This window comes from Tigriopus californicus, chromosome 9 (assembly GCF_007210705.1).
Source record: "Tigriopus californicus strain San Diego chromosome 9, Tcal_SD_v2.1, whole genome shotgun sequence".
NCBI classification, from domain to species: Eukaryota; Metazoa; Arthropoda; class Copepoda; order Harpacticoida; family Harpacticidae; genus Tigriopus; species Tigriopus californicus.
In genome coordinates this window covers 6,756,287-6,782,149 of record NC_081448.1, presented here as the reverse complement: position 1 = coordinate 6,782,149, position 25,863 = coordinate 6,756,287, and the positions used below count along the sequence as shown (strand labels likewise).

The 25,863-nt window shown below is 44.5% G+C and overlaps 4 protein-coding genes across 7 annotated transcripts; 1 reads left to right on the top strand and 3 right to left on the bottom strand.

The window, feature by feature from the left end:
• Nucleotides 1-1,446: 1,446 nt before the first annotated feature.
• Nucleotides 1,447-2,455, bottom strand: LOC131886311 (cuticle protein 8-like). Its single transcript, XM_059234601.1, has 2 exons — nt 2,402-2,455; nt 1,447-2,317 (listed from the first exon to the last, which is right to left on the bottom strand). Exons 1-2 carry the CDS (start codon nt 2,411-2,413, stop codon nt 1,580-1,582), a joined length of 750 nt encoding a protein of 249 aa, XP_059090584.1. The 5' UTR covers nt 2,414-2,455; the 3' UTR covers nt 1,447-1,579.
• Nucleotides 2,456-5,418: 2,963 nt separating this feature from the next.
• On the bottom strand, nt 5,419-15,816 carry LOC131886113 (putative leucine-rich repeat-containing protein DDB_G0290503). Its single transcript, XM_059234354.1, has 9 exons — nt 15,786-15,816; nt 14,806-14,987; nt 12,611-12,751; nt 12,261-12,429; nt 11,644-12,123; nt 11,146-11,533; nt 6,817-10,839; nt 5,683-6,715; nt 5,419-5,608 (listed from the first exon to the last, which is right to left on the bottom strand). The coding sequence occupies exons 2-9, from the start codon at nt 14,968-14,970 to the stop codon at nt 5,510-5,512; spliced, it is 6,498 nt and encodes a 2,165-aa protein (XP_059090337.1). The 5' UTR covers nt 14,971-14,987; nt 15,786-15,816; the 3' UTR covers nt 5,419-5,509.
• Nucleotides 15,817-18,881: 3,065 nt separating this feature from the next.
• LOC131886595 (RILP-like protein homolog) lies at nt 18,882-23,959 on the top strand. Of its 4 annotated transcripts, XM_059234976.1 has the most exons (10): nt 18,896-19,551; nt 19,980-20,188; nt 20,388-20,529; nt 20,599-20,714; nt 20,794-20,910; nt 21,045-21,295; nt 21,519-21,671; nt 21,811-21,924; nt 22,388-22,557; nt 23,390-23,531. In XM_059234976.1, the coding sequence occupies exons 1-9, from the start codon at nt 19,389-19,391 to the stop codon at nt 22,527-22,529; spliced, it is 1,407 nt and encodes a 468-aa protein (XP_059090959.1). In that variant the 5' UTR covers nt 18,896-19,388; the 3' UTR covers nt 22,530-22,557; nt 23,390-23,531. The 4 variants fall into 4 exon arrangements, with proteins under 4 accessions (XP_059090961.1, XP_059090959.1, XP_059090960.1 ...); XM_059234978.1 differs by lacking the exon at nt 21,519-21,671 and having other exon boundaries at nt 18,882-19,551; XM_059234975.1 differs by lacking the exon at nt 22,388-22,557 and having other exon boundaries at nt 18,912-19,551; nt 23,390-23,959.
• Nucleotides 23,907-25,610, bottom strand: LOC131886597 (ribosome production factor 1-like). The gene is made up of 5 exons (XM_059234980.1): nt 25,321-25,610; nt 24,901-25,173; nt 24,559-24,795; nt 24,294-24,475; nt 23,907-24,198 (listed from the first exon to the last, which is right to left on the bottom strand). The coding sequence occupies exons 1-5, from the start codon at nt 25,465-25,467 to the stop codon at nt 24,024-24,026; spliced, it is 1,014 nt and encodes a 337-aa protein (XP_059090963.1). The 5' UTR covers nt 25,468-25,610; the 3' UTR covers nt 23,907-24,023.
• Between the last annotated feature and the right edge of the window lie 253 nt (nt 25,611-25,863).

Sequence of the window (25,863 nt, the reverse complement as noted above, 5' to 3'; positions counted from 1 at the left end):
GAAAGTTCGATGAGCATATCCAGTTCAAAGTTGGTAAGGCTTTTCAAACATGTGGTTGGATATATCTCACGTTTAAGTCCAGAGATAGTGTCACTATGCTAACTCTGTACAAGTCGATTGTTCAGCCACAACTTGAATATGCCTCTCCCATTTGGGCTCCAATTAGTTCAGCAGGTTTGCAAAAGCTCGAGCAGGTCCAAAGATGTTTTACTAGGAACATTGAAGATATGAGAGAGCTCTCGTATTGGGAGAGGTTAGAAAGGTTGGGATTGTACAGTACTCAGAGAAGGTACGAAAGGTATCTGATATTGTACGTTTTCAAAAGCATTCATGAGCTTTGTCCCAACCCAGGATTTAGGGTCAATTGTAGTGATCGTAGAGGCTTAATGTGCGTTTTGAGAGCACCTTCAAGCCCTCGAGAATCCAGGCTAGTTAAAACAATGAAGTCCAACTCTCTTCTTTCTCGGGCTCCTTCATTGTTCAATTTGCTGCCCTCAAATATTCGTAGGGTTTATGTAGGGGTTGATCCAGTGGCAAGTTTTAAGTCAGACTTGGACAAGTTTTTGACTAAAATTCCGGATCAACCTTATATTCAAGGATTAGCCAGATCAGCCAACTCCAATTCGTTGGTCGATCAAATAATATATATAAATAAAAGTCAAGTAGAATGAATAATCTTCTCGTCTTGAACTGCTGGGATTCCAATCCCGGTAGCGGTAAGGAAGTCCGCAAAAGAAAGAAATCAAAGGCACGCAATTTACAACCGAGTTGCTGAGGTGTAAAGTCCAAAAATGGACTCGGCGCTACCCGATCAAAAAGAATCCATGAATCCAAGCACCTGTAAATCTGAACTCTCGAGATGAAGCTACCCATATCTGTGTGTGGATTGGTCATGTTTTTTCTCAATATCAGTACGTCACTAGAAAAAAAACAATTATATTCATCTACCAAGTGAAAAACAATTCCCTGAAAAGGAAGCATATTTTACCAATTTCCCCCCACTTATATTTTGCCGAAAATCTCAACTTAAAAGCAAACTCTTTTTACCAAAAACGCGTGATTGTAGTGAAATGCTAATTAGAGCTAACCCAAAGTAATGGTTCTATTTAGGCTTGAATTGTCGTTTGCTTTGACGATTCAAAAATCTTCTATCTTATTGGTGTCCGTCCCACTCATCGCAATTACTTGCCAAGGTAAAACATCCAAGGTACCAAGGTAAACATCTTGCAGTATTGTAGTGTGTAGCTATTGGTTGTGAACGAAACTGACGAGAAGTCTTTCTCACTCAAAATGGTCTTCCATAATGCCTTCGCAAATCGCAATAGCATCATTCCTAAATTGCTCTATAGTGTTATTGACTGCCAATTCATTGGATGGATAAAAGAATAGATACGTTTCAAATGATTTCCAAGGTATGAAAGAAAAAAAATAAGATATATAAGACAAAAGTTGTTTAGCTTTATTTTTGATTTTGGATTGTTCACACATCGACTATGTTCTGTGCCGACAAGTTGAGTCTCCGTCTACAGACGCGATTACTCGATAACTAGATTTGAAAAAATGAGATGCTTTGGTAGATTTAGTCCACACGATAGGAGACGGCGTGGGTAGGGTTCAATTGAGTCGTGGTCAGGATGGCCTTGCGGGAAGCAGGGGCGGAAACCACAGGAGTGGCGTAAGCCACAGGAGCAACAGGAGCGGCAATGGGGGCATAAGGGGCGTATCCAGCATAAGCAGCGGGAGCAATGGGCGAATTGTAAGGAGCGGCATAAGCCAAAGGAGCCACTTGCCTCTTCTTGCGGCCCAAAGTCGCTGGGGAAGCCACCACATTGGAGCCGGACACACGGAAGCCATAATCATCAGCCACATAGTTCACTTTTTGGGGAAGACCATGACCATCCACATAGGAGTAAGAGCCCTCGACTCCTCCCAAAGCGTTTCCTCGCTCTTGCTTGGCACTGTTGATGTTGTTGTAACCGTACTCGTAGTTGCCGAACTCATCCTGAGAATGGTATTGGGAGCTGGACAAAGGGTTGGCGGGCGAAGGGACGGGCAGAGGAGCAACTTCGGCGACAACAGGGGCGCCAGCCACAACGGGGCTGTTGTAGGCCAGGGGTGCGGCCAAGTTCTCATAATGGGAAGGAGCATTGATCCTCACCACGGGAGCGGGTCCAGCCACGACGGCTTGGGCTCCGGGATGGCTCAAGGATGACACCGTCTTGTAGGCCAGTCCAGATCGAGCCAACGGCAAGGGGTAGCCTTGATAACCGTATTGAGCCGTGGCCATATCGGCGACCAAAAGGGTAGCGAGAACAGCCTAACCCAGAGGGAATACAAAGAGAAGAAGAACATTAAATTGTACAAGAATTATTGACCAGAGTGGAGCGAATTCGAATCTTACAAAGCACTTCATTTTGAATTGTTCGTGAGCACAGCTAAACGATGTGTGATGCCAATTCAGAGTTGAAACTTACCTTTATAGTCTCGAGGGGAGCCAACCAATGCCGGCCCACAGGATCACATGATGTGTGCATGATCGTTTTGACGGGCTCGCCACCAAATCTCGTCGGGTTCATGATTGGTTTCCAGTCGTTCAACCAACATGATTCGCTCCGCGACAAATCATCCTTCTTTGGGTTTACACGACTACTGAACATTAGTAGTGTTGTCCTTCTCCATAAAAGAATGGGAGGTTTGCAGGCATCATTATTACCAATGGGTAAAATAAATCATGTCACGGCTATTCAATACATGCAAACAAACTTTAACGCTCATACTACAGCACATTTTTTGTTTAGTTTGTAGTGGTATTGCTTACTATATTGGACATTGAATTTGAGCGCGAAAGCAAGGGACTACGCAATAATACTTTCAATGTTTATGAAAGGCATTTTCTTGCAGTTTGAGAGCGCCAGCCAGACACGCAGATTCAAAATCATTGCGTCCCCTAAGAGTCAAGATGATCATGGGCAGAAATCAAGTACGCGTATTTGAGGCCAGGATTGCATGCATAAGTGCACCATGGTGGAAGGCTCGCCAACCCTTATGGACTGGGATAATTAATCCAAATGTGACAAACTTGTCCTCCATTCATTTATATTTTAGATTGGCCAAGCATTCTAAGAGCATCAGGCATAATGAATGGATGTTCTCTCCACACATCTTAGGTTCAAACCGAAGACCCCACAGGAAACTTTCATGTCAATCCAGGTAACAAGAAACATTTCCTAATTTGGTTGGAAGGCAAAAATCAGACAATATGGTTAATTGTAGATATTTTATAATAATGCTGCACTTTAAATGCATTAAACGGCTTTGTCAATCATATCAAGGCAATTTGAGCACTGAGAACAAGAACATAAAGAGGTACATCATAAGATGAAAAAACACAAGAACTATTAACTCACGACATTTTAAGTTAAGTTTTTTTTCACGTGCGTTTTGGAGAGTAGATTTTTCGGGTGAACAGTTGACTCGCTGATGCAATTTTTTTCCAAGGTGAAGAAGACAGCATGCAAGTAATCATATCTTAATTGTGTATACGAAGGAAACATCCTCTTTATTTTATGTCGGTAGAAGAACCCTACTCACTGTACTGTCGTCCACATTGGACCCAATTTATCGGATGAGAGGGAAAAAAAATGTGTCATCAGAATTTTCAATTTTACTTTTCATAGCCTTGCACGTATCTCAAATAAACTGAATAGTGGTTCAGTCCGTTAGTTAATGCATCAACCAATCGAAGGATGTAGCGTGATTTTTTGGGACGTCAAACTCTTTTATCGGAGATTTACTCGAACTTAAAGTTGCCTTTTTCAGCTAAAAGCCGCTGTAATAACTTAATAATGCGTCGAGGCGAACGCGAGTTTTCATCCTCGCAAAATGAAATCTCACGCAAATTTGCAAGCGTCTGCAAACAAGGGCGGACGATTTATTGACATTACGGCATCAATGTTGATAAATCCATGAACCCAGGAATACTGGCAGTATGGCAAAATGCATGATTCAAGTCACTCGAATCGACCTAAGAATGTTGAGCATACAATAACCGATTCGATGGTCTTTTTTCCATCGGACTCTTGACATTTTTCCTCAATGATATGCAACAGAGAGCGATCAGAAGCATTCACGGGGACTATCTTTGCTTTGAACCCTAATTTCCGAGCATTCTTGTTAAAACAAAGTTCTTTTTCTCGTTCAGAGCCCCATCTTATTGAATTGCCGGAATGATAGAATGACAGATAGACATGACGAGCCATTTTTGAGCTGACAATACTGTGCATGTGCTTCCAGGGCCTTGAAACGATCATCTTTGACTGCTTTGCCTCTGTGCTGATTTCTGAGAGGTGAATCTCCCAAAGAGAGTTGCTCAGAGCTCGTGTAATATTGTACATGCATGTCTTTCTACAAGAAAGGCGTTGGTTGCGTCATCAACCACGAAATTCCAGCTCCATTAATGTTTTTGCGGGTGCCATTCCGTCTGTTTGGTGCGCTCTAATTCTGAACAAATTTCAAGTTCAGGAGACGGCAGAACTTGAGCCTTAACTAACAAAAAACACGGCGAGCGAGAACGTGGCAGCATCTTCGCGTCTTTGTTTCATCATCGGCCATTCAGGTGTTTTCCATGGATTCTTCCATGCACTCAAGAGTTCGTACTATATACCCTACCTCGTACGTATACTGTGGATACGTACAGTTCCTAGATGGAGAATTGGAGATGCGGTTGCACTTGGCATTTTTTTGGAAGAAAAAAATGTCTTATTTCACGACATACCCTACACAGATGTTTGAAGACATTCTGCCCTGCTAATATTGTGCTGCGTCTTACGTTTTCCGTGGACAAGGTCCAAACGTCGGGCGTGGTTGGTGTGCTCTGTCTTGGCCAAAACGCTTTAGGGCGTCATTCCACTCTCAACCAAGGCACAGCTTCCAAATGTCATGAGAATCCCCCCTCCTTCCCCCCACTTGGTTGGAAATGAAGGCATATGTATGTAACAATGTAACAATCAGTGTCGTTGGCAGGGAAGAAGAGCAATTCCAATTGGAAGTGTCTTCATTTGCCGCCGACAATGGGCGTCAACGTCACAAGATGACGAGAGCTCGTTCTTCTCTCCACGACTGGACGATTCTGAATTCCGCGCTTGGCCACTTTTGATCGATTTACAACCACGATAAGACGGTTTCAGCATTAGTCGAGAACGATAAAAAGATAATTCCTGTCCGTAGCGGACTAATCGCCAATGACGTATGGTACATAACAGGTAGCAAAATTTGTGTAATTGTGGCCTCTTTTACATACTTAGATGAGCATGGAAAATGCACAAATTTTGCAGCGTTATTTTTTTGGTAGGAACGACGAACATGGGCTTTGCCTCGGGTATTTGGTGGATGCATTAGTTGTTTATCCTGAACAACGTGTTGGATCATGGATATTTATTTGCAGAGAGACTGTTAGTTACATGTATTTACAGAGGACGAGTAGTCTCTTATTCCAATGGTTGACGCTCATTTACCTGAGCAGCTTTTGAGATGAGCCATTCGATTTTGTTACAACGGGTCCCCTTTCTTCGGGGATGTTTGTAATAGTATCCAACGGTTTGCTCCCGCTCTAAAAAATATAAAAAAAGAATGAACATGTGATTAATAAGAGCACTGCAATTTCTGGACCATGTCTGAAATTACCGATTTAGCGTCAGTCGCCAGTTTCTTGCTCTTGAATGGGTTCTCGGGCACTTGACTTGTTAGGGCCAAGGATTTTCGAGTGCGATTTCGAGTGGCTGGAATGTTGGGAGCCACTTTAGGGCTGAAGATGCGTGTCTTTTTACCCTGGGGCTTGATTAGGGGGGATTTCTCTGGGGAAAAGATTCGTTTCTTGTGCTCGGCGGCAATTTGGGTGGCGGTGGTTTTCAGTGGCTCGACGAGACTTTGATTTTCTTTGGCAAGTGCAGTTGAAGAATGAGATCGCGTCATCCGAGCTGCTGAGGATGCAATAGCAGCCCCACTTCCACTTCCTTCTCCTGCAGTGGTATTGGCACAATTCAATTTCATGTTGGCGCGCTCCAACTCTCGTTTGAGAGCAGAAGAGCCATCGTAAACTTTAAGGAGCTCTCTGCTTTTCGTTCGCACCTCTTTCTTGAGCTCGTCGAGACACAACTCGTATAGACTCTGCTTCTCTTTGACATTGAGGCTCTCTCCGAAGAACTCGAGTAGCTCTGTTGGTCTCATTTCCTGGCAATCCTCATCATCTTCCCAAGGGAGAGCCCGAGGCTCCCCGTGACCATATTCGGCCTCCAATTTGGCAATATTCTTTAACTGTGAATCAATCTCGTCCTGCTTAACTTGAAGGCTCTTCTTTTGGTCAGACAGGTTTTGGTTTAATTTGTCGTTCTCCTCGGCCAATTGGACCAACTCATTTTCCTTTATCTTAAGAGTCGAGAGAACTCGTTTCACTTTGGTGTGGAGATCCGTTTTGGCACCTTCTAGGACCTTCTTTTCTGATTCGAGGATGTCACATTTCTCAAGGGCAGCAGTAAGTTGGGACGTAGCCTCTTCCAGCTGAACTGAAATCGTGTTCTTCTCTCGTTGTAGGATCTTTAAATCAGCCTCCGATTGGGCCATTTTTGATGCTAAAGTCTCGAGGGATTGGGAAGATTCTTCTTGATTCGTTTGGCTCTCCTTCAGTTGTTTCTGTGTTTCGTCGACTTCTTGATTTAAGCTAAAAATGAAAGAGAAAGAAATGGGAAGTCAGTAAACTGCAAAAGATATAGACATGTACGCGTATGTAGTATGTAGTATAGTCGAGCACTAATGTCTTACTTGTTGATTTGGGTCTCCTTTTCGGCCAACTTAATCTTGGACTGATCAAGTTGCTCTTTCAGGTCGTTCGTGATTCCTTGAAGTCTGTCAACCGATTCTTTGCTTTCATCATAATTAGTTTGGATCTCTAATTTAGCGGCCTCTAGATCAAGAATGACGGCGTCTTTCTTTTGGGTGCCCTTATCCAATTCTTTCTTCTCTTGAGCTAGATTTTCGAGTTGTTGGAGAACGGCAGATTTCTCGTCCACCAATAACTGGTACTTGGTTTCAGAGTCTTGAACCAGACTTTGCAACCTGGTCATCTCCAATTTCAGATCTGCAAGCTCCGATTGGGCCAAGTTGCATGCATTTTGGAGACTTTCAATCGTTTCTGAGAGTACAGACTGAGTTGTCAATTTTGATTCTAATTCAAGAATTCGGGCATCCATGTCACTTTCTCTTTGGGACGACTCTTCTGTCAGTTTCTGGATTGAGTTATTTTTGTCGTTGATTTGACCGGTGAGCAAATCCACTTCTTCTCCTTGAGATTGAAGCTTAGATTTCAAATTGTCGACGTTTTTAGTCAATTCTTCGACCTCGGTATGACATTGTTCTTTTTCAGCGATAACATTTTCCAACATCTCCTCCGATTCACTCACATACGTCTTAAGCTCATCCAAGGCCTCGACTTTTTCTTCTAAAGTGTCTTTTAGTTCCTTCATTTCCGCACTCTGTAGCTCAATTCCTGCATTTGCTTTCAATAAATTGTCTTTCAACAAGACGTTTTCGTCTTGGATGACGACCAGAGTTGCCTTGACGGATTCCAATTCTGTGTTGAGGGATGCAGCTTGTGATTCTAAAGTTTCAAGGGATTGTACATTGGCTTCCAGTTGGGCAGTTTTGGTCGCAAGCGAACTCTTGGTCTCCTCCAATTGTTTTTCGAGAGCTTGGATCTTGGATTTGTTGGTCTCCATCGTTTCGTCATCCTTAAGTTTGATGTCGAGTTGAGATTTCAAATCGGCAAGTTGATCGACTAAATATTGATTTTCACATTTTAGGATGGTCATGCTCTGAATAAAGCCGTTATCGTTAGACTCCATGGACTCTAACTTCACTTCTAAAGCGGCACGAGTCCGCTCTAGCTGTCGAATGGTGGACTTTAGTGCTAATTGAGAGCGTTCAGCCTGCTCTTTGGTGGTTTGTAATTGGGAAACATAACTCTCATCGGTCGCAAAGTCTAATTTGCGAGATTCCACCTTTTCCGCAATAGCCCGGAGACCTTGCATCTTGAGCTCGTTTTCCTTCAACAAACATTCATACTCTGCCATCTTCTGCTCGGTATTCTTCTTCAAGACCTGAGTATCCTTGTTCTCCGATTCTCGAATAGCCTTCAGGTCAATGAGCTGATCTTCGAGGAACCTATTTTCACATCTGAGAATGGTCATGCTCTGAATGAAAGCATTGTCGCTGGACTCCAAGGAGTTGATTTTGTGCTCCAATTGTTGTTGCCTCTTTTCCAGTTGTGATATTGTGGCCTTAGATTGTTCTTTGGCTTTTTCCAAGAGATCTTTCGTCTGTTTTAGTTCCTCCAGAGCATTCGCCCCCTCCTCTAAACGAGTGGACAAGGCGGACTTTTCCTCTTCAAGGCATTGAATCTGCTGAAGTAGGGCAACTTGTTGCTCTTCGAAATCAGAACACTTTCTTCTAGATTCTTCATAGTTTTTCTGCGCTTGATCAAACTGAGATTGAACTTCTAGGAGCTGGTCGTGGTGTGCTTTTGACTCTTGGGTCAATTGATCAATCAAAATTTTGGTGTTTGAGTCTTCATCGATCTTCGATTCCAACCTTAGTATTTGATCTTGAAGCTTTTGGCGGATGTCTGCAGCAATTTCAGCGCTCTCTTTTGTCTCTTGAAGGGATCGCGTGTGATCTTGGGATAAAGCTTCGAATTCTAAGCTCAACTGGCGTTTCTCGGATGCTTCCAAGTCAAGTTTGATTTTGAGTTCGTCCTGCAGATTGATCATATCTTCAATGGTCTTTTGATTGCTTTCTTTCTCGGCCATCAGTAGGTCGAGCGATTCCTGAATGGCAACATTTGTAACGTTCAAGCTCTTCAGTTGGTCTTCTTTTTCCGCTAAAGAAACGGTTAACCGTTCAACATCATCCAACAAGAGTGCCTCTTGGTTTTTGGCTTCAAGCAATGAGGCTTTCATGTCTTGCAAGTTGGCTTCAGCCGAAGCAAGTTTGTCTCGGAAAGATTGTTGCGAACTTGCAGTTTCCGTGCTTTGAACTTGAAGCGCCTGGTTTAAGCGAGCGATTTCGTCAATTTTGTTTCGCAAGATTTCTTCCTTGGCACTGAGGCTCGACTTAATCTTACTCATTTCCTCGTTTTGATCGTTTAACTGGTCCTCGAGGAATTGATGCTCACATCGCAACACTGTCAAGCCTTGGATAAGATAACTCTCACTGGATTCAAGAGTACTGACCTTATTTTCTAGTCCCCTGACCTGCACTTGTTGGTCTGCAGTTTGAGCATGAAGCGACTGAAAGAGTGATTCCTTCGTGTCGGAAACTGATTTGTTTCCCTCTAATGCCACAGCCATGGCCTCTTTGGCTTTCTGGAGCTCTGCTCTTTCGATGGAATGCTCGCTCAATCGATTTTCAAGGTCAGAAACCATTGTTAAAAGTTGGTTGTTTTTGATCTGAAGGTCGGCGATCTTTTGCTGAAAGGCGCTTCCTTGGGACTCCAGAAGCTCTAAGGAACTCTTGTACTTTTTCTCTTCGGTCAGGAAATGTTCTTGCTCTTGCTTCAAAGTTTCTTCAAGGGCTCGAAATTGTACTGAGGATGACTCTAATTCGTGGATCAGACCTAGTTTGTTGGCTTTCAAAGCAGAGTGTTCCTCACTTAGGCGGGCGAATTCTGTGGCGTGCACTTCTCTTTCTTCTTGAAGCTGGCTCAGTTTATTGTCATTGCCCACCAATTTTCCGTCCAACTCCTTTTGAGTTTCTTCTAATTGAGATTTTTCTGTCTTCAAGCAATTCAATTCTTCGCTCATTTGTTTCAGACTTTCCTCATGTTCTTGTTTGAGCTCGTCAATTCTCATCTTTTCCCGTTCCCAAGTTTCCAGTTGTTCCATAAAGCCTTTCTCCTTAGCATCAAGATTAGCATGAGCAGTTTTCATCGAATCTAATTCTCCTTCCATTCTTACTAATTCGCGTTTGTTGCTGGTGTCTTGTTGATTCAAACTTTCAATTTCCTTCTGCAAATTTTGCAATTGTTCTTCGCGTTCTTTTGCTTCAACATCAAATGCGTTCTTTTCATTCTTCATAGCTTCGTTTTCCACCTCAAGTTTTTTGAAATCCTCGAGATATTGTTGTTCCGCTAATTTGAGGATCGAGTATTCCGCCTCCGCCTTCTTAAGGATTTCGGCATTTTCTTTCAGTTGATTCTCTAATGCCGACTTTTCCTGCAGCAAATTAGAGAAATCAACTTCTTTCGTCTTGAGCTTTTCATTCCAATCGGTATCAATGTTTTTAAGTTGATCGTTGACATTCTTAACTTCTTCTAGTTCCACCAAAAGAAATTGCTCCTTTTCCGACCAATTGGCTTCGGCTTTCTTGAGGGCCTCAACAGCAGCTTCCCCCTCCTCAATTTTCTTTTGATTGCCGTCAAGGATCTGTTTGATTTGGTCTTCATGCTGTTTCACGATGGCACTATTCTCTTTTTTCAGCTCTTCAATCTGTGTTTGGAATTCTGCAGACTTCATGCCCATCTCTTCTTTCTGTTTTGTTTCCACATGTTCCATATCGGCCTTGATGGTACTAATTCGTTCCTCTAAACCAGTGATGGTCTTCAATTTGTCAGCAAGCTCTTTCTGAGTTGAGATGAACTGTCCTTCAATTCCGTCTTTTTCTTTCTTCAAAGCGAGAATTTCCTCTTGTTTAGTTTTAATGTCAGTAGAAAATTGCTGACTAGTCAACCGGCCTTTCTCGATTTCGGATTGTAATTGTTCCTTCAGATTTTGAATGTCCTTTTCGAGTGAGCTGAAAACAATGGGAAAAAAGAATTGAGACTTGGAACTATCAAAATTGAAGCTCAATGACCTTTGCGAAAATTGCAGCATCAAAGAAAGCCATCTGAATTTCATATCGAGGACAAGTAAGCGAGGCATAAGCTCAAGGTTCCCAGCCCATGGCGATGTGAGAGGATCAAATAGCACCATTTGCAGGAAACCAAGGACTCAGACCTCACATTTGCTCGTGGTGATCGGGTAAAGGCTTAGGACAGTGTTACCACTATCATCAAGGAAAACATTTTCTTTCCTCCTGTTTGAACGCAGACAGACTTACCCCTTTTCTGCTTCAAACTTGTTGGCAGCGTCTTTGGCTAGATTTTCTGCTTGTCGAAGACTATCCTCCAACTTCGACGCTTGCTTTTCCATTGTTCGAAGTTCTGATTGAGCTTGATGAACATCTCTTTTGGCCTCTCGATCTAGTTCTTTCAGTTTTTGCTCCAAATGTAATTTCGTTGTTTCTCCATTTTGGCGTTGGCAGTCGAAATCCGTCTGCAATGCTTTCAATTTGGACTCAAATCCTACGATTTTGGCCTGGAGTTGCTCGACTTCGAGTTTATGTTGAGCACTCCCGATCGAGTTAAGAAGCTTGGCTTTCATGTCGTCCACTTCCTTTTCCTTAATGGCCAATCCACTCTCCAAAGCATTGTGCTTCATTTGCATATCTAGACAATACATCCACAGAAAAGTAAGATTTGGTAAAATTTCGAACAGAAATGAGGTGTTTACACAATGGTTTTGTTAGGGAATTTCGCCTTGAAACAATTTCATTTACCTTGATGGTCTTTCTTGGCCTTCAGCAAAGTGTTTTCTAAATCCATAATCCTCTTTTGATCAACTTCGCGAATTTTGCCACTAGATGGTGCAACTATGTTGGATCGTTCGGTAGTTTGAGCTTGTGCAGGGGTTTGAACGATGCTTTGGTTCATCGGGGTAGCTTTAGAAGGCTTTCGGTTCGGAGGTGTTGCGCCCCAACTAAAAGCGATGGAGGAGGTCTTGCTTCGCTCAGCAATCTCATCTTTGGTGGTGATGGAGTTAGTCTTGGATGAAGTTGGTAACGGCATATCGTCGAAGGCGTTGGTGGTAAGGGCATTAGAAGAGACAGCTTCAAAGTCTTTCGTTGCGGTGAACTGCATTTCAAAAACTTCCTTTTGAAGGTGATCGATTTCTTCGTCCTTTTCTTTCAACCTCTTCAGGGCGTCATCCAGTTTCTTCCGAACATCCTCGTCACCGCTTGAACTCCAACAGGCAGACCCTAGAAACAAATCCATGGATTACCCGCAAGTATTGTCAACTTTGACTACAACATTGAATATTCATGAAGCCTTGGGGAAATGAAATCACAATGGCCTGAAACATGAACGAGGATTAAGTATAAAAAACATGCCTCACCATTCAGACCTTTGTTGCTGGCAATAAAACTTTCCCGCTTCTGAGGCGTGGCAAAGGAGGGTGCTGACATTGGCAAGAGCTGATTTTCAAATTCTCCCACCTCTTTCTTGGCTCTCTTCAACTCCTCGGACATGTCTTGTAATTGTTTGTCCTTGAGAGACACTTGATTCTAACGGAAAGTTAAAGAAATAGTAAAACATCTTCTACAGCATATATAGCATATCCAGCCTAACTATTATCTAAGCTTCAAAGTTTGAGCAGATAGTAGAAATGAATTTGAAACGAAAATTACTAAAAGAAAATTACCGTATATGGCAAGTCTTTAACTGTTCTTTGGGTTCTTTGCTTACCTGTAGTGTTTGAATTTGGTTGTCACGTTTTCCCAGATCTTGTTCCAAACGAGAGTTTTGATTTTGCAATCCATCGCAATTCTCTCGAAGAGTAGTGATCTCACGTTGCAATTGAGCGTTGCTGTTTTTTTCATCTTCGGTCTGAAACAAGGTTTGAAAGTAATCAGAACAAATTAATGAAAAATCACGGACGGCCTAAAACGAGTGGTTTAAAACACAGCTGCATTATTAATTGCAAGAACGATGAGCATTGAATCGGATTTCCAAGTCATCTTTACATACGATTTGCATTAGCAGATTAATATTCATGCCTTTGACGATGCTTTTTCATGTTTCTTATCACACTTACTATGTGCAAGCTAAATCTTGCTTTGATTGCTGAATCTGTTTAGCGAGAAATGTCGGTTATGAGGTCAATTTTTCGAGGAAAAGTGCCAAGTGTCAAGCGATTTTACATTCCGTCAGGAATCGTTAAATAATCGTTAAAAGTGGCAAATATTAGCAATTATGATATGCCTTATGATACTTTGATTCCGAATGACTCCAAATTTAGAGCATTTTTGAATTTCAGGAGCTACGGTCGTAGTGTTGAGCATCACTGCGACACCATCCAGAAAATGGTTCATTTCTTTTCATTAAGCAGTGTTGTTGTCCAACTCAGGCTCCGTTGTCGATAGCCTGGAATCTCTCTTAAGCTAAGGCAATGCCCTAACTAACCACTATCCCACGTCTTCTTTCTTGTATCAAAATAAATAAGCATTTGCTTTTCTCATTTTTTGAAACTTCATTGGCGTTTCTGGAATAAATCATCAAGTGCAAAGCCAATTGTCTCACCAACCATCTTTCAAACCACTTGAGGAGAACCAACACTATTTACATTAGGGGAGATCAGGATAGAGATAATAAACGACCAAAAACCTACTGGCAAACTAGATGAGCATTTCTTGGTCAAAAGGAGGAGGAAAAGCCTATCGATAACAAATGGAAACCCTACATGATCGTCAACATCATCTTAGATACATTACTGAACACCCACTGGTACAAAGCATTTGAGGTTGACATAAAAGGACTTGAAATGTCAGTGAAACAGATGTGAAACGAAGACTTTAAGATGGCCACGAACAGCACTACAAATAATTGATTGGCCACGAAGCAACCGTTGACGACCTTCGACGGAGAAAAAGGAGAAGATATTGTGTGGGTTGGGAATGGGGAAATCTGAGAAACTCTATGCACGATAAGTGTGCATGAATGAACTACTTTTATTTGAGACCTTTGCTTAACATGGAGTTTCGTTGTTTTAGAGATTGCGTCGGCTCGTCATCAAATCTGCTCTTGATGGTTCACAAAAAAGATTGTGAATCTTCACATAGACCAAGCTCAACCTGAAACATCGAGGCTCGATGGAACCGGTTAGGAAAAATGTTAGAAATGCTTTCAGAAGACAGAATGCCCCCATCTCTCGTCTTCTTGCCCCCACATAGTTGGTCATGCTTCACCCAACGATCATAATATCAGGCGCGTCACAGGATTTGAAAGAACTAGCTAGAATTCGTTTGTAATCTTTTTGACTTTTTTAATTCGAGAAAAGCAAAAAGTACTAAAATTGCCATTTGATTTTGCATTGAATCATTACATGGGGAGTGACATGTAATTATGGTCGCCTCACTCCCGAGTTTAAAAAAATGACCAATGCTCGGAATGGCTGGTCGGTATTCCTTTATGGACTAGATCGTTAAGGAAAGCTTCCATGCTTCATTCGTGATTTTAAAAACGTGCGACCGGGCTTCTGACAAAGAGTTTGACCGCTTGATAGCGCATGAAGAAAGAATTGACCGATTGTCAGCGATTCTCCACGAAGATTAATCTCGCTAATTAAATTACGACTCGGCTCTAAAGGTGCACTGCTCTCTCTGTTCTTCGCTTCTCTCCTCGAACCGTCTCTCCAAATACCCGTACCAACTCGACCCGGTTTTATTCCACACAATGGACTCAAATATATGGACATCTCTTGAAGATCTTGCCGGACAAAGGAGATTTTCAACAACGATAACTCGATAGCGTTCAAAATCATTCAAGCACAAAATACGTTGTCAAACGGGTGTAAATTTTTTGAGGCAATTGACTCGCAAAGTAATGGTACTACACAAGATGAATGAAACCGGAAAAGAAGACTGACTGATTGACTGACTTACTTTTCTTTTATTTTTTTCCAATTCCTGTTGTAGATTATCCATATGGAGTTGCTTTCGACCATTTTCTTTCTTCAGGTGATCGAATTTGGATTCCAGTTCTTCCACTTTGGCCACTTGGATTGCGGAAAGGCCGGACTTCCAGCCTTCAGTCCCCACGAATGCCATTGCAAGAGCTGAACTTCCTGTAATAGGGGAGCCATGAGGTGACGATAGGGTGCACATGTGGTTCTAGCAACCCAATTTGAGACGGCCAGCCAAGTCATCATTTTGGCTTTGTCAGGTAGGGTATTTGCGCTCATTTTCAAGAACGACCGTCTACCAGGAGTTCCACCGGGCAACTGGGTCTTTTAAATCGAATGTGAGCGAATGTCTTGAAAGTGAGTCTCCTCAGTTCAGGAGAGTTTCAAGCACCAAAGAAAAAATGGTATGAGTATGGTGTAAGTAGTGATGTGACGAATCGAATTTGGACAATTGATGCAACTTTTTTAAGACGCAATCCCTTGTATACCGTAGATAGTTTTAATCAAGGAGTGGCGGGGGTGTCTCATGTATTACTTTGGTGCTTGAGTTGCCGCTTTGGTAACTATTTGAAACCCGCATTATATTCGGTTCCTGATATCAATCCATCCCTACAAGTCCTCGTGTCGCGATCACTTGACGGGCGCTCAAAAAGACAACCCTGATCTGATCACGAACCATTTCGCGGAAGTTGGTCCGATAAGATAAACTTCGTCGAGGGTCGGTTTCATGCTTCGGGAACCTGTCCAAAGAAGACCAACCCCAGATCATTACATCAGTGCGTCTCAGGTGAAGAGACAAGTTCTGTCGAGTGGGCCCCGACTAATCGAAGCTTTATGCTCACAAAAGAACTTGGTTTGAAGATCCCCACGACAGCGTTATCGGTATCAACTTGGTAATCCAAAGAGTTGAGAAAGCCGATGACAAGATTACAAGAGCGATAACAAAGCAAAATGACCTACGTGCTTTTCGGAAAACTCGAACAAGACTTGCCGATAATGGCCAAGACAACGAGATATGCGCCTATGGAGCAGAAGCATGGAACTGTTAGAGCTTCCTTCGAACTTTGAATCAGTTTGTTCAATGGAAGCTGTCATGGTGAATTATGATTCGAGTGGACCTGCTGTGTTAACCAATACGTTTACGTATCCCTAGAGGCCATTGTCATTCACCTGGGTCATCGAACACGTGATCCTTGAATTGTTGGCTGCCGATCAAGATGATGATTGGGCTCTCGGCGGATAGTTGCTCCAGTCAAAAGCGATTCTTTTTTTTTGTAGGAGCCATAGATTACTCAATTTGCTCCCCGACGATACTACAACGGAATGCGCAGTAACTCATTCTAATATTTAGTCCCTTTCGAACTTGTTTTCAATAAAATTCGGTCCAATCTCTATTACCCGCTGTCACAACTCGAATTCGTAAGTGAAGCAAATGTGTCTAAATGTCAAGCAATATATAGGAGTACTACATTACATTCCAAACGTATTTCAAGTAGGTGTTCAAAATAGTTCCAAAAGCCAACCAATTAAGAACCAAAGGATGATAAATGTTTTGATGTGCAAAACACGACCTTTTTCGAATATAGAGGAGCCTCATAAACATCTTTTAGAGCCTAAAGAAGGTGCAAATGAATTTAACCAAAAGTTTCCTTTTATAAACAAAGTAAAAAGTCAAGGCTCAAACTGACAAACATGATCTCACGGCCATGGGATTTTATATAATGTACTCTAGTCGAGAGCGTCAGTTCCAAATGTATCGCCATCAGCTAACTTTAAAAATCATCTCCTTTCTTTATTTGTTACAATAACTTAACGTACCCTGAGAGTGAGAGTTGGAACCTAAATCTCAAACAGAAGAAAAAAAAGAGCGTGAGGTTCCGTTGTTTTCCTTGGAAGCGACGGAATCAGGGGTCATTGATTGAATGCCCTAGACTTAACTTTTCGGCCCCAAATGCAAATTTAAGTTCAAGATGGATCAACATGGACGTCATTGCCTTTTTTGGGATTTCTAGATCAAAAAAAATATTCAGACGTCCAGGCTCACATAGCCGAGGCTCTTTCAATTTTAGCCGGCTAGTAGTAGTAGTATCTTTTAAACTTTTGATTTAAAAAGCTTAGGTTGAAAAAAAAACTGGCACGGTCAAAGTTGGCACTAAACTTTATTTCTGCTGCGGATGACCAGGAATAAGCTTATCCAATTCTGTCCAGGTATCGTCACACCACCAGAGCTTGATTTTGTAACATAAAACATTGCAATCAAAAAGCTTCTGGACTTAGGTAAGCATGCTGAAAATGGCATGAATCACTAGAGACCAGAGACCAGTTTTTAAAGCCAAGGAGTGAATCTGAGATCGAGAAAAGATCCGACTTATGTCGTATAGTAAGAGCTTTTGTCGATCTAAGATTCACTCCTGCGCTTAAAAAAAACTGGCCTAAGGTCTCTAGAGGGACGAAAAGGCGTCATCTATCTAGCCGCTTATTAATCTGATCGCCTGGAGGCTCTTTCCGGCCTGGGCGAGGTCGACGACGACATCGGTCGGTCAGATGAAATTGAAGTTATCAAATTTGCTAGGCCACACCATGTTTCAAGCTTGGCCATCAAAATTGCCCAATCAACCATCAAGACCTATGAAGCGATGGCACTTTGATCCATCGTGGGTAGGTGGGTGGGTGCAATTCTATGAAATGGGTAATTCACGCATCCGAACTGGAACGGGGCATCGGATTAGTAGAATTGAGTCGAGCCAAAAAGAAAAATCGGTTTGGGATGGGATGGTGGGAGTGAGAAGGCGGATTCGAGAGCTCGATGGCTATCCCGAAGCAGAGATATTTGCACTCTGTCATCTCAGTGGGCATTGACTCCGACCTCAACCCAAGGCATAACCCCAGGTGGGCTCATTTACGCTATAAGCTGTTCCAGCAACCGCTCATGGGGGCCTTCAAACCCCCACGCACAAATGGGGATGGGTGCCTGCCATACAGTGTCTACCAGGGATAATGGCCGGGTCCAGGCCGGTCATGAGCCTCCCCCGGGGAATGTCGGGACTGCGATCTCATTAAGAATCCTCCGGGCAGCCAGCCATGGGAGGGAGCCCAGAGCTTTGATACGATCGGCATTCGGACTGGCTGGTCCAAGTGATAGACAAGAATAACGAAGCTACCCACTAGGAACAGGACCATCATCAGGGTCCATAAGTCAAAGCCAGTCCGCCGCTTCATCGCGGCCAAAGGTCCCGGCCTAGACCGGGGTTCGGCTGCAAGTCAAGTGGAGGCTTTACCTGGTCCAGGGCGGGTCCACGAGAGTCGGGTCCACTGGCCGTGAACTGTCCGGAAAGCGTCGATTCCCGGGGCTGATCAATGAGGGCCGTTGATCCGATCGAGTTGGGCGGGTGCAGGCTTGAGGCTGAGCTGAGCGGCGCGCGCGCTCCTGTTTAAAATGCCAGACTTGAAACGGAATTTCTCGGGGTTTAGACCGGGCCCTGAGAAAACTTCAAATTGATCCAATGGCTGGGTCGAGTCAAAACCTTGACAATAATGGTATAAAAGGCCAATCATGACTCCCTTGAGGACTAGAGCCTTAGTTTGGGCCTAAATTAAATCGATCTCAGTCCATTATGACCGGGGATCAGTAAACTTCCCGGGCGCTAGGCCTGGGGCGTCATGAGAATTGCAGGAGGCCTGTCCGGGGCCTGGCAATTCAGCGTGACGCCAAGTTGAACGCTAACCAGGTTTTGGGGTGGGCTAATCATGATAACCGGCGTGTCTACTCGAATGCTGCCACTAATGTCCGGATGAGCGGCTCAAAATGATTCGACACCGGTTGAAACATACCAGAGATCTGAGATTTGAGGGCCACGCACCTGGCTTTATGGAGCTTCCGGCCACCAGGGTCACCCTGTCCAGCCTGCTGGAACCTCTCGAGCTGATGACAGAAGGGCCTCCAATGAAGTAGTCCAGCCTCCAGCCTTTGGCCCAGCCCATGCCCAGCCCATGCCCAGCCCCTCTTTCGGACCATCCGTCGTGCCCGTAGTTCGATGTATGATGTTCTGATTGAGTGGCTCGGCGCGAACCGTCCCGACTTGAGGCTTGAGCTGGTAGTCAGGCCAGGGCCGGCCAGTCGTGGGAGTGACAGCCACCGCTTGGAGGCGTTTCAGCCCAGCCCTCGGGACAATGACAGCTAGTGGAACTAGTGGAACCCACTTCATGTGCAGAGCCTGACTGAAGCTCAGGCTTCGTCTCACCCCAGCTAAAACCCAAACCAAGCGCCGGCGGGTTGGATTCGCTTGATCATTTGGCCACCCACTAACCCACGAGCTGTTTGACCCGAAAACCTGTTAGCCTCTGGGCGTGCCTGATCCCGACCTGGCCCAGCCACTCAGCCATTCCATGATTGGATTGGGTCATTAGCGCCCGCGGCCGGGCCCTCACTCCCAGCCCCCCGCCCCCCGCCTCCGCCTCCGTTAACCCCTAGTATGAGGTGAACCTAGATCCCACCGCCCGACCCCATCAATTTTGCCTCAGGTGGGTGGGTTCAACGGTTCAGCCCGCTCCATTAGCTTGACTATGAGTTGGACGCGTGGGGATTCCCCGGCCTCACTGGCCAGGCCAGAGGGGGCAGGCCCGGGGCCGTCCGCTCACGACACCCTGGCCCAGCGGGCCTCTTCGGACTCCCGTCCCCTGGTCGAGCTGAGTGTGGCGCAAGTCTACGACATGGCCGCCGATATCGGTAAGTCAGCCAACTGAGGTTGGATTTGAATTTGAGCTCATATCATGTCACGGTTGAGTCAAACGGGCGTTTCGGAGTGCCTAGTGGGCGAGTGTTACCCTGGCCGGCTAGCCAGGGCAGTCCCAGTGCCCGATGTTATTTGGCCATTCCATTGATGGGCTAGTCTAGCAACGTCCGTACCTGGAAAGCCAGGCTTGGAGAGCCGCTACTCGGTGGACATTCAGGGCTTGACATCGTTGGGCTCTCAAATTCAATCATGGATCCCATCCGACCCAACCTCAAGTGGCGTAACCAGCTAAACTAAGTCAGCGAAAATGTCTAGCCATCGGCCACCAACCGCGCCCGGGTTATTCGACTTAATGCTTTTTACCCACTCGGATCGGGTCCTCGGGTCCCCTTGTTACTCTCTGATTTTTGGTTTTATTTAGGTCGTGAATTCGAGTCGCTCATCGATGCCTACGGTCCCGATTCCATCACCGGGCTCATGCCTAAGACCATCTTAGCCTTGGAATATCTCGAAGCTTTCGCTTCAGAAAATGACGCTCAAATAACCGCCATTGAAAGTCTTCAATCGACCATCAAGCATTTGGAATTAGAAGATACCAAGAAATATGAGGAACGTCAACGCAGTGCTCGGGTAAGGTCAGCCCCATTCTGGCCGGTGGGGCCGTTCCACCGACTGGATTGGGTCACTAGACGATCTGAGGTCCGGTCCTTTCCATGCATGTATGTTGGAGTGAATGAACGGAAGGCTGGCGTGAAATCCCCCGCTCCTTTTGTCATTACTAAAGGGTTCCTCTTTCACCACATGCTTTATCTGGTTGGGCCCGTTTCAGGAAATGGAACAAATTGAAGAGCATTACAAACAAGAAACCCGAGACCTGTTGGCCACTGTCAAGCGCTTGCAGGATGAAAATCGGAAATTGGCCTCGTCTTTAGCCGCCGCCACCGAACGTGATAGCGCCTTCTCGGAAGATGGTGATTTTTACATATGCCCCACATATTCATGCCTTCGGGTTGCTCAATTCAGATATTGCATTTATTTAGAGGCCTACTTCGAAGTGGATCTGGTGAACCGTCTTCAATCTGTGATTGATAAGCAACGAGGTCAGATAAAAAAATTGGACCAAAACGCTCTGGACGTGAGAACTGAAAATGAGGAGGTGGGGATCTAGAAATCACTGAGCTCCACACAGACATTTACAGTCAATAATAAGATATGTTCTCATCCAATATTCTCAGCTTAAATGCTACAATGACAAATTGAATGGCTGCACAAAAGATCTTAGGCGTAAGATTCGCTCCACCCAAACCCAACTGCACGAAATGATCGATGAGCGCGCCGAAATAACCGCCAAGGTAAGACGAGTGAGGCATGCTAGGGCTCCTTGGCTAGGGAAATACCTCAAAATCCGCAATAATTCCAGCCATTAGGTATCAAAGATCAGGCTTAGAGACTGCAACATAAGCGTACCTTTGCCCCTTTTTTGCAGTATAACGAGGCTCAGCGTGACATTCAGATTCTGTCCAGACATCTCGGGGATGCCGCCAAAGAGTGTAAAGACCTGTCACAGGAGGCGGATCACGCTAAAGGGAGACTCGTGTACTCGGAAAACGATCCTAATCGACCGCGGTTCAACTTGGCCGAATTGAAAGAGATTCTTCAGGAACGGAATAGCCTCAAAGCTAAAGTGAGCGACTTACAAGACGAACTGGCCATGTTTCGGCCTAGACCGGCCACCGAGTAAGTTCAGTTTTCTGTGTTGATTAAGCATGTGAATCTCATGGGAATTCGTATTTATCGGTCATTCATAGTTTGGGCCTATTTTCCATTGATTTTGCTTTCGATTCGTTTTTTTGGTCACCTCAGAAACGAATTTCGTTTTCATTCGATAAACTTTTTCAAGTCTTTTGTTGTGCAGATGAGTGGGCACGTTCTTCTAGCAGGATCAGCACTTTTGTTGCAGGGCCTCTGTGAACTCACCTCGACATGGGTACAAAGTGCGATTGAGTGGTGGTGGAGGAGGTGGTGGACTTGCCAATTGCGATTGTTCATATCATTCCAAGAATTTCAGCTCAGTTGAAAGTGACGAAGCCATAGAAGCTCGAGAAGCCCAATCGTGAGTCTTAGATTTTAGCCATTCCACCTACGTAGTTAGTGGCGGGTTTGGGATATTTTCAAATGCTCTTTGAACTCTCGAAAAAGTGATATTGACGTTGAACCCAAATCAATCCATTCACATGAATTCTCATTTTCAGAGAGGATGACTTGAAATCCTTGAAGTTTGAGGACCTCCCAGTCCAGGGTCCTCTTCCCGAAGATCCGGATGACGCACCGTGGAAAAGAGGCAACGAGTCGGGAATTCGAAAACTGTAAGTAGCGCGTCCTCGAAGTTGTCACCACAACTTTTTTCTGAGCGAATTCCCCTTTGTTGTCACACTCATTCGAACTGAGAATTTGCTCCGAAGAGAACGTTTAGCAAAGTCAGTTTTTCTCTGGATGCCAACTTGGCTGGGGTGGGGAGATAGGGCCATGTGCCAGTAATCGCTCAAGGGAACGAGTTGAAAGTTGGTTCAAGGGTCTGTGGGTGAATACAAATGGTGGAGCTTGTTTTGGTTGATTGAAATGTAATCTTTCTCAATGTTCATACCACGCTCCCATAGTTGTCTACGGGTGGAGAATGATATGAAGTGTCCGTTATTTTGTGCCATAACGGCGCCATACGTAATCAATTGTGTAGACCGACAGCTTGATTTGCTACTTCCCTAATTGCTGTTGTTGTCTCTTTTCCTTTCGCCGTTCTCTTCGTTCTCCTTGCTGGAATCATGCGTGAAGATTTTCGTTCATTACTACTCGTGTGAGTACGGTGTCACTGACCCTGGTGGCATCCGCCGAACAGGAACTCAATGCTCGAATGAAAGCTAATGCCTGTTCAATTGGGGGAAGTCCTGGAACGCAACCACAGGCCTTACAATAGATTCAGACCAAGCTTCAGTAATCCACAAGTTCGTACGAGGTTCTTCTCCGCGGCTGTTCCTTTACTTGCTTTCTTTTTCATTGTTTCAATAGTTAAGACCCTTTAATCTTAAGTCTGTCGCTTGATCTTTGCATGGGATGTGTTTCATTTGGCATGCACGTTTATCGTGGAGTTTTTGTGATTAGGGACTGGTTTATAGCGAGAAACAGATTAAACGAACAAAACGAAACAAACTGCTGCTGGTACGTTTGTAGACACGAAAACGGCCACGAAACTCTTGGAACCTGTTGCTTGTGCTTGGGTCCTTAATTTCTTTTTAAGCAAAAGGGAAGGGACCTTCTAGCTGTATGTTAATACATTACCTGATGACCGGGTGTTCAACTTGCTATGATAGTTATTGAATTATCTGCTCTCCGAGATGAATTGTATTTTGATCAATCGTTCCTGCCAGACTCACAAACATAGCGACGAATAGGGCTGTTGTCATCTCGAGTTGAGTAGTTGTACTTCTAACACCCCTTTTTTTGACTGCCTCTTTTCGCTTGTCTATTCTGATTTCTTGGCACGTTCTGCAGCACTCGCTAAGGGAAGAGCGATTCAAATAGTTTGGTGTGTTTCCTTGTTTTCGTGAGTTGTACATAGACATGACATACGTAAGCCTAATCTTCACCGGACTGGGCACAGTTAGGGACTCCCTTGACAACCATGTTCAGTTTGGACACAAATAGTTCATACACATTATCAACGCTTGCTGTTCATTGAAACTCTATCTAAATGTTTGACTCATGAAGAACAATAATCCCAATTACCAAGGGACTATGCGTAGCCCAATCATCACTGATCGACGGCCTCTCTTTCAGATTTCGTAAAGTATTTGGAGTCAGCTCTGTCTCCTCCGGTTCCGGTCTTCCGCATTCCATATCAACTCCAGTATTGTGCCAAAAGGATTTGGAAGCTTGCGAAACCTACAAAGCTAATTCCGGTCAAGGATTGAAGAAATCATTTTCGCGCTTTTCTTTCCTTTTGTCGTCTGCTTCTCAACAGGAACAAGAGGCGTTACAAGACGAGAATTGATTTTGCTTATCTGTAGTTGTGCAGACAAATCAGTTCACCTCCCCACAATGCACCTCCTCTTCGTAGTCCCTGGATAAGTTATTAACCCTAGATCTCGGTTGAGGCGAACCAAACTCTTATAAAAGTCAAAAGCAACATGACCTGATCAATCTTGGATCAAGACCTCCCACAAGCTCTAATATCGCCTTGCAACTTTCTTGGTTGATCGGGACATCATCAAGTCGTCAATATTATGGTAGCTATACTAAACCCCGAATCTAGTCAAATTGAACTCTGAACCGAATTTTTCCCCCAAATATGTGATTGATTGTTGAGGAATATCTTTATTTACATTCTGAATGCACTCTCAAAGTATTGATCTTGTTTCATTATTTGTCGAAGAAGAAGAGACAATGGCGTTCGCTACTTTTCACGGGATCATTACAAGAAGAAACGACGTCGAGAAGTCTCCATATCGTGACGCCGACCGGAAATGATCCATTCGTATTCCCCTAATTTCGAGTCAAACGTGCCTTTTTGTAGAGACCGTAGCTTTAGTGTAAACCGGGGTCCCATATCTCGTAGGCGAACCTTTTCCGACGACTTGAAATCGTACCTGGAGACAAAGACCGCAAATATCATTGTGTGACATAAGGAGCAATGGCAATATTCGTAAGCAGAGAAAGTATCTTGGGGGGGGGAGGGGCTTACATGTGATGTCGGAAAAATATGTAGTCGCGTTGATTATGAAAAGTCACGCAGCGTTTCCCCTGAAACTGAGGTTCGTAGTGGAACAAGGCGGCCATCATGCGGCCCACCGTGTGGCCCAAGCGCGTGGAAAAATTGTTGAGAATCACTTCAGGGCGAAGGGACGAGATTTGTCGCCAATCTTTCTGTGGGTACCAAAAGTAGCGATGGAAACGCGCAATTCGCATTACCGAATTGGAGAAGGCCCTGTCCAGAACGTCATCATTACCTTGATATCCTTGGCAATCTTCACGTTGCTCAGACGGAAATGGGCGGTGGGTCCATTGGGCAAATGAGACACGATCATGCCATTGGGATGGCGGTTGTCTTCGTTGACCACCACGATGTCCGTGAATTCGTTCTCAATGGATCGGCGGACCATCTTTTTCATAGAGCTGTTCTTTCGCCACATGGGTTCGGCATTGGGAATGATGCGCGATAACTCCTTCATGAAGGCAATGGTACGCTAAACGAAAGACAGAACAAAGCACCGGTTACGCGCTCCCGCCCGCCCACTCATTCATTCATTCAAGGTCATAGACTGGATCGATCGATCGGCGAGTCAGCTTACCGAGTGCGGATTATCAGCCGACGTGATGAGCACTTTGGGTTGGTAGGCCTTGGCAAAGTAGTCTTGGAACTCGTCATGGTTGATGTCCCAATGTGTTTCTTCATCCATAAGCGTCGGGTCGGGTTCGGCTCCGGGCTCAGCCCCGCCCATGACAACCGTGGTCACATCGGGCTCGCGCAACGCCTCCAAAGTCTTGGGTACGAGGCGGGGCGGGGCGTCCGGGCCCAAAGCTTGAGCCTCTTTCTTCCGCTCATCTTGACGTTGGCGTTTATCCTACACATCCCAAGGTAACAGCATATGTACAAGATAGAAGGATAGAAATTGACCATTCATAGGAGTCGACTGATACGTTAAAGACAAAGCCATGGCAAATATGGTATCAGAAACCGCCCATCCCAAAACTAATTATGGCTCAATTACCTTCTTCTTTTGACGTTTCAATTTCGTGGCCAATTCGCGACGTCGAAGTTTATTGCGAATCTGTTCCAATTGAACCTCCTCGGTGGATTTGCCTTCATGCGGGAAATGCGTTGCGTTGGGCGTGGCCATGGTGGTGGGCACCCCCATTTGGGTCGTGGGCTGGGCTGGCCTAGGGGGTGTGGGGTAAGATGGACACACCTCTTGGTCACCACTTCACGGCTTCACGATCAAAAACACGTTTTCGTATGTTTTGATCGTGACTTGAACGTTAATTAAACTTTTGATTTTTAGTCGCACCAACGTGACCCATCCAAATCAAATGACTTTCTGCCGGTTGATAAACCAATGGCACAACTTAGCTCCAAAGCTCATGACGGAAAAATAGAATTGGACATGTCTCAATCGGTAGCAGGCATTATATGAATAACATTTCAACAATATTAGTTCATTCGCCTGGCCCTAAAGATGATCAACTTGGCCTCATAGCGTCACCCTAAAAATTGTAGTGCACGTTCATGGCTGCAGGATTTTTCATGTTTTCAC

Coding starts and splice junctions, on each gene's coding strand:
- LOC131886113 (XM_059234354.1), bottom strand. CDS start 14,970: ATGGCATTCGTGGGGACTGAAGGCTGGAAGTCCGGCCTTTCCGCAATC. Junction 10,840..11,145: donor AAGTTTGAAGCAGAAAAGGG/GTAAGTCTGTCT, acceptor CATTGTTTTCAG/CTCACTCGAAAAGGACATTC. Junction 5,609..5,682: donor TGGCGACTGACGCTAAATCG/GTAATTTCAGAC, acceptor TATATTTTTTAG/AGCGGGAGCAAACCGTTGGA.
- LOC131886597 (XM_059234980.1), bottom strand. CDS start 25,467: ATGGGGGTGCCCACCACCATGGCCACGCCCAACGCAACGCATTTCCCG. Junction 25,174..25,320: donor TGAAACGTCAAAAGAAGAAG/GTAATTGAGCCA, acceptor TGGGATGTGTAG/GATAAACGCCAACGTCAAGA. Junction 24,199..24,293: donor ATATTTTTCCGACATCACAT/GTAAGCCCCTCC, acceptor CTTTGTCTCCAG/GTACGATTTCAAGTCGTCGG.
- LOC131886595 (XM_059234975.1), top strand. CDS start 19,389: ATGAGTTGGACGCGTGGGGATTCCCCGGCCTCACTGGCCAGGCCAGAG. Junction 20,911..21,044: donor GCGCCGAAATAACCGCCAAG/GTAAGACGAGTG, acceptor CCTTTTTTGCAG/TATAACGAGGCTCAGCGTGA. Junction 21,672..21,810: donor GAAGCTCGAGAAGCCCAATC/GTGAGTCTTAGA, acceptor TCTCATTTTCAG/AGAGGATGACTTGAAATCCT.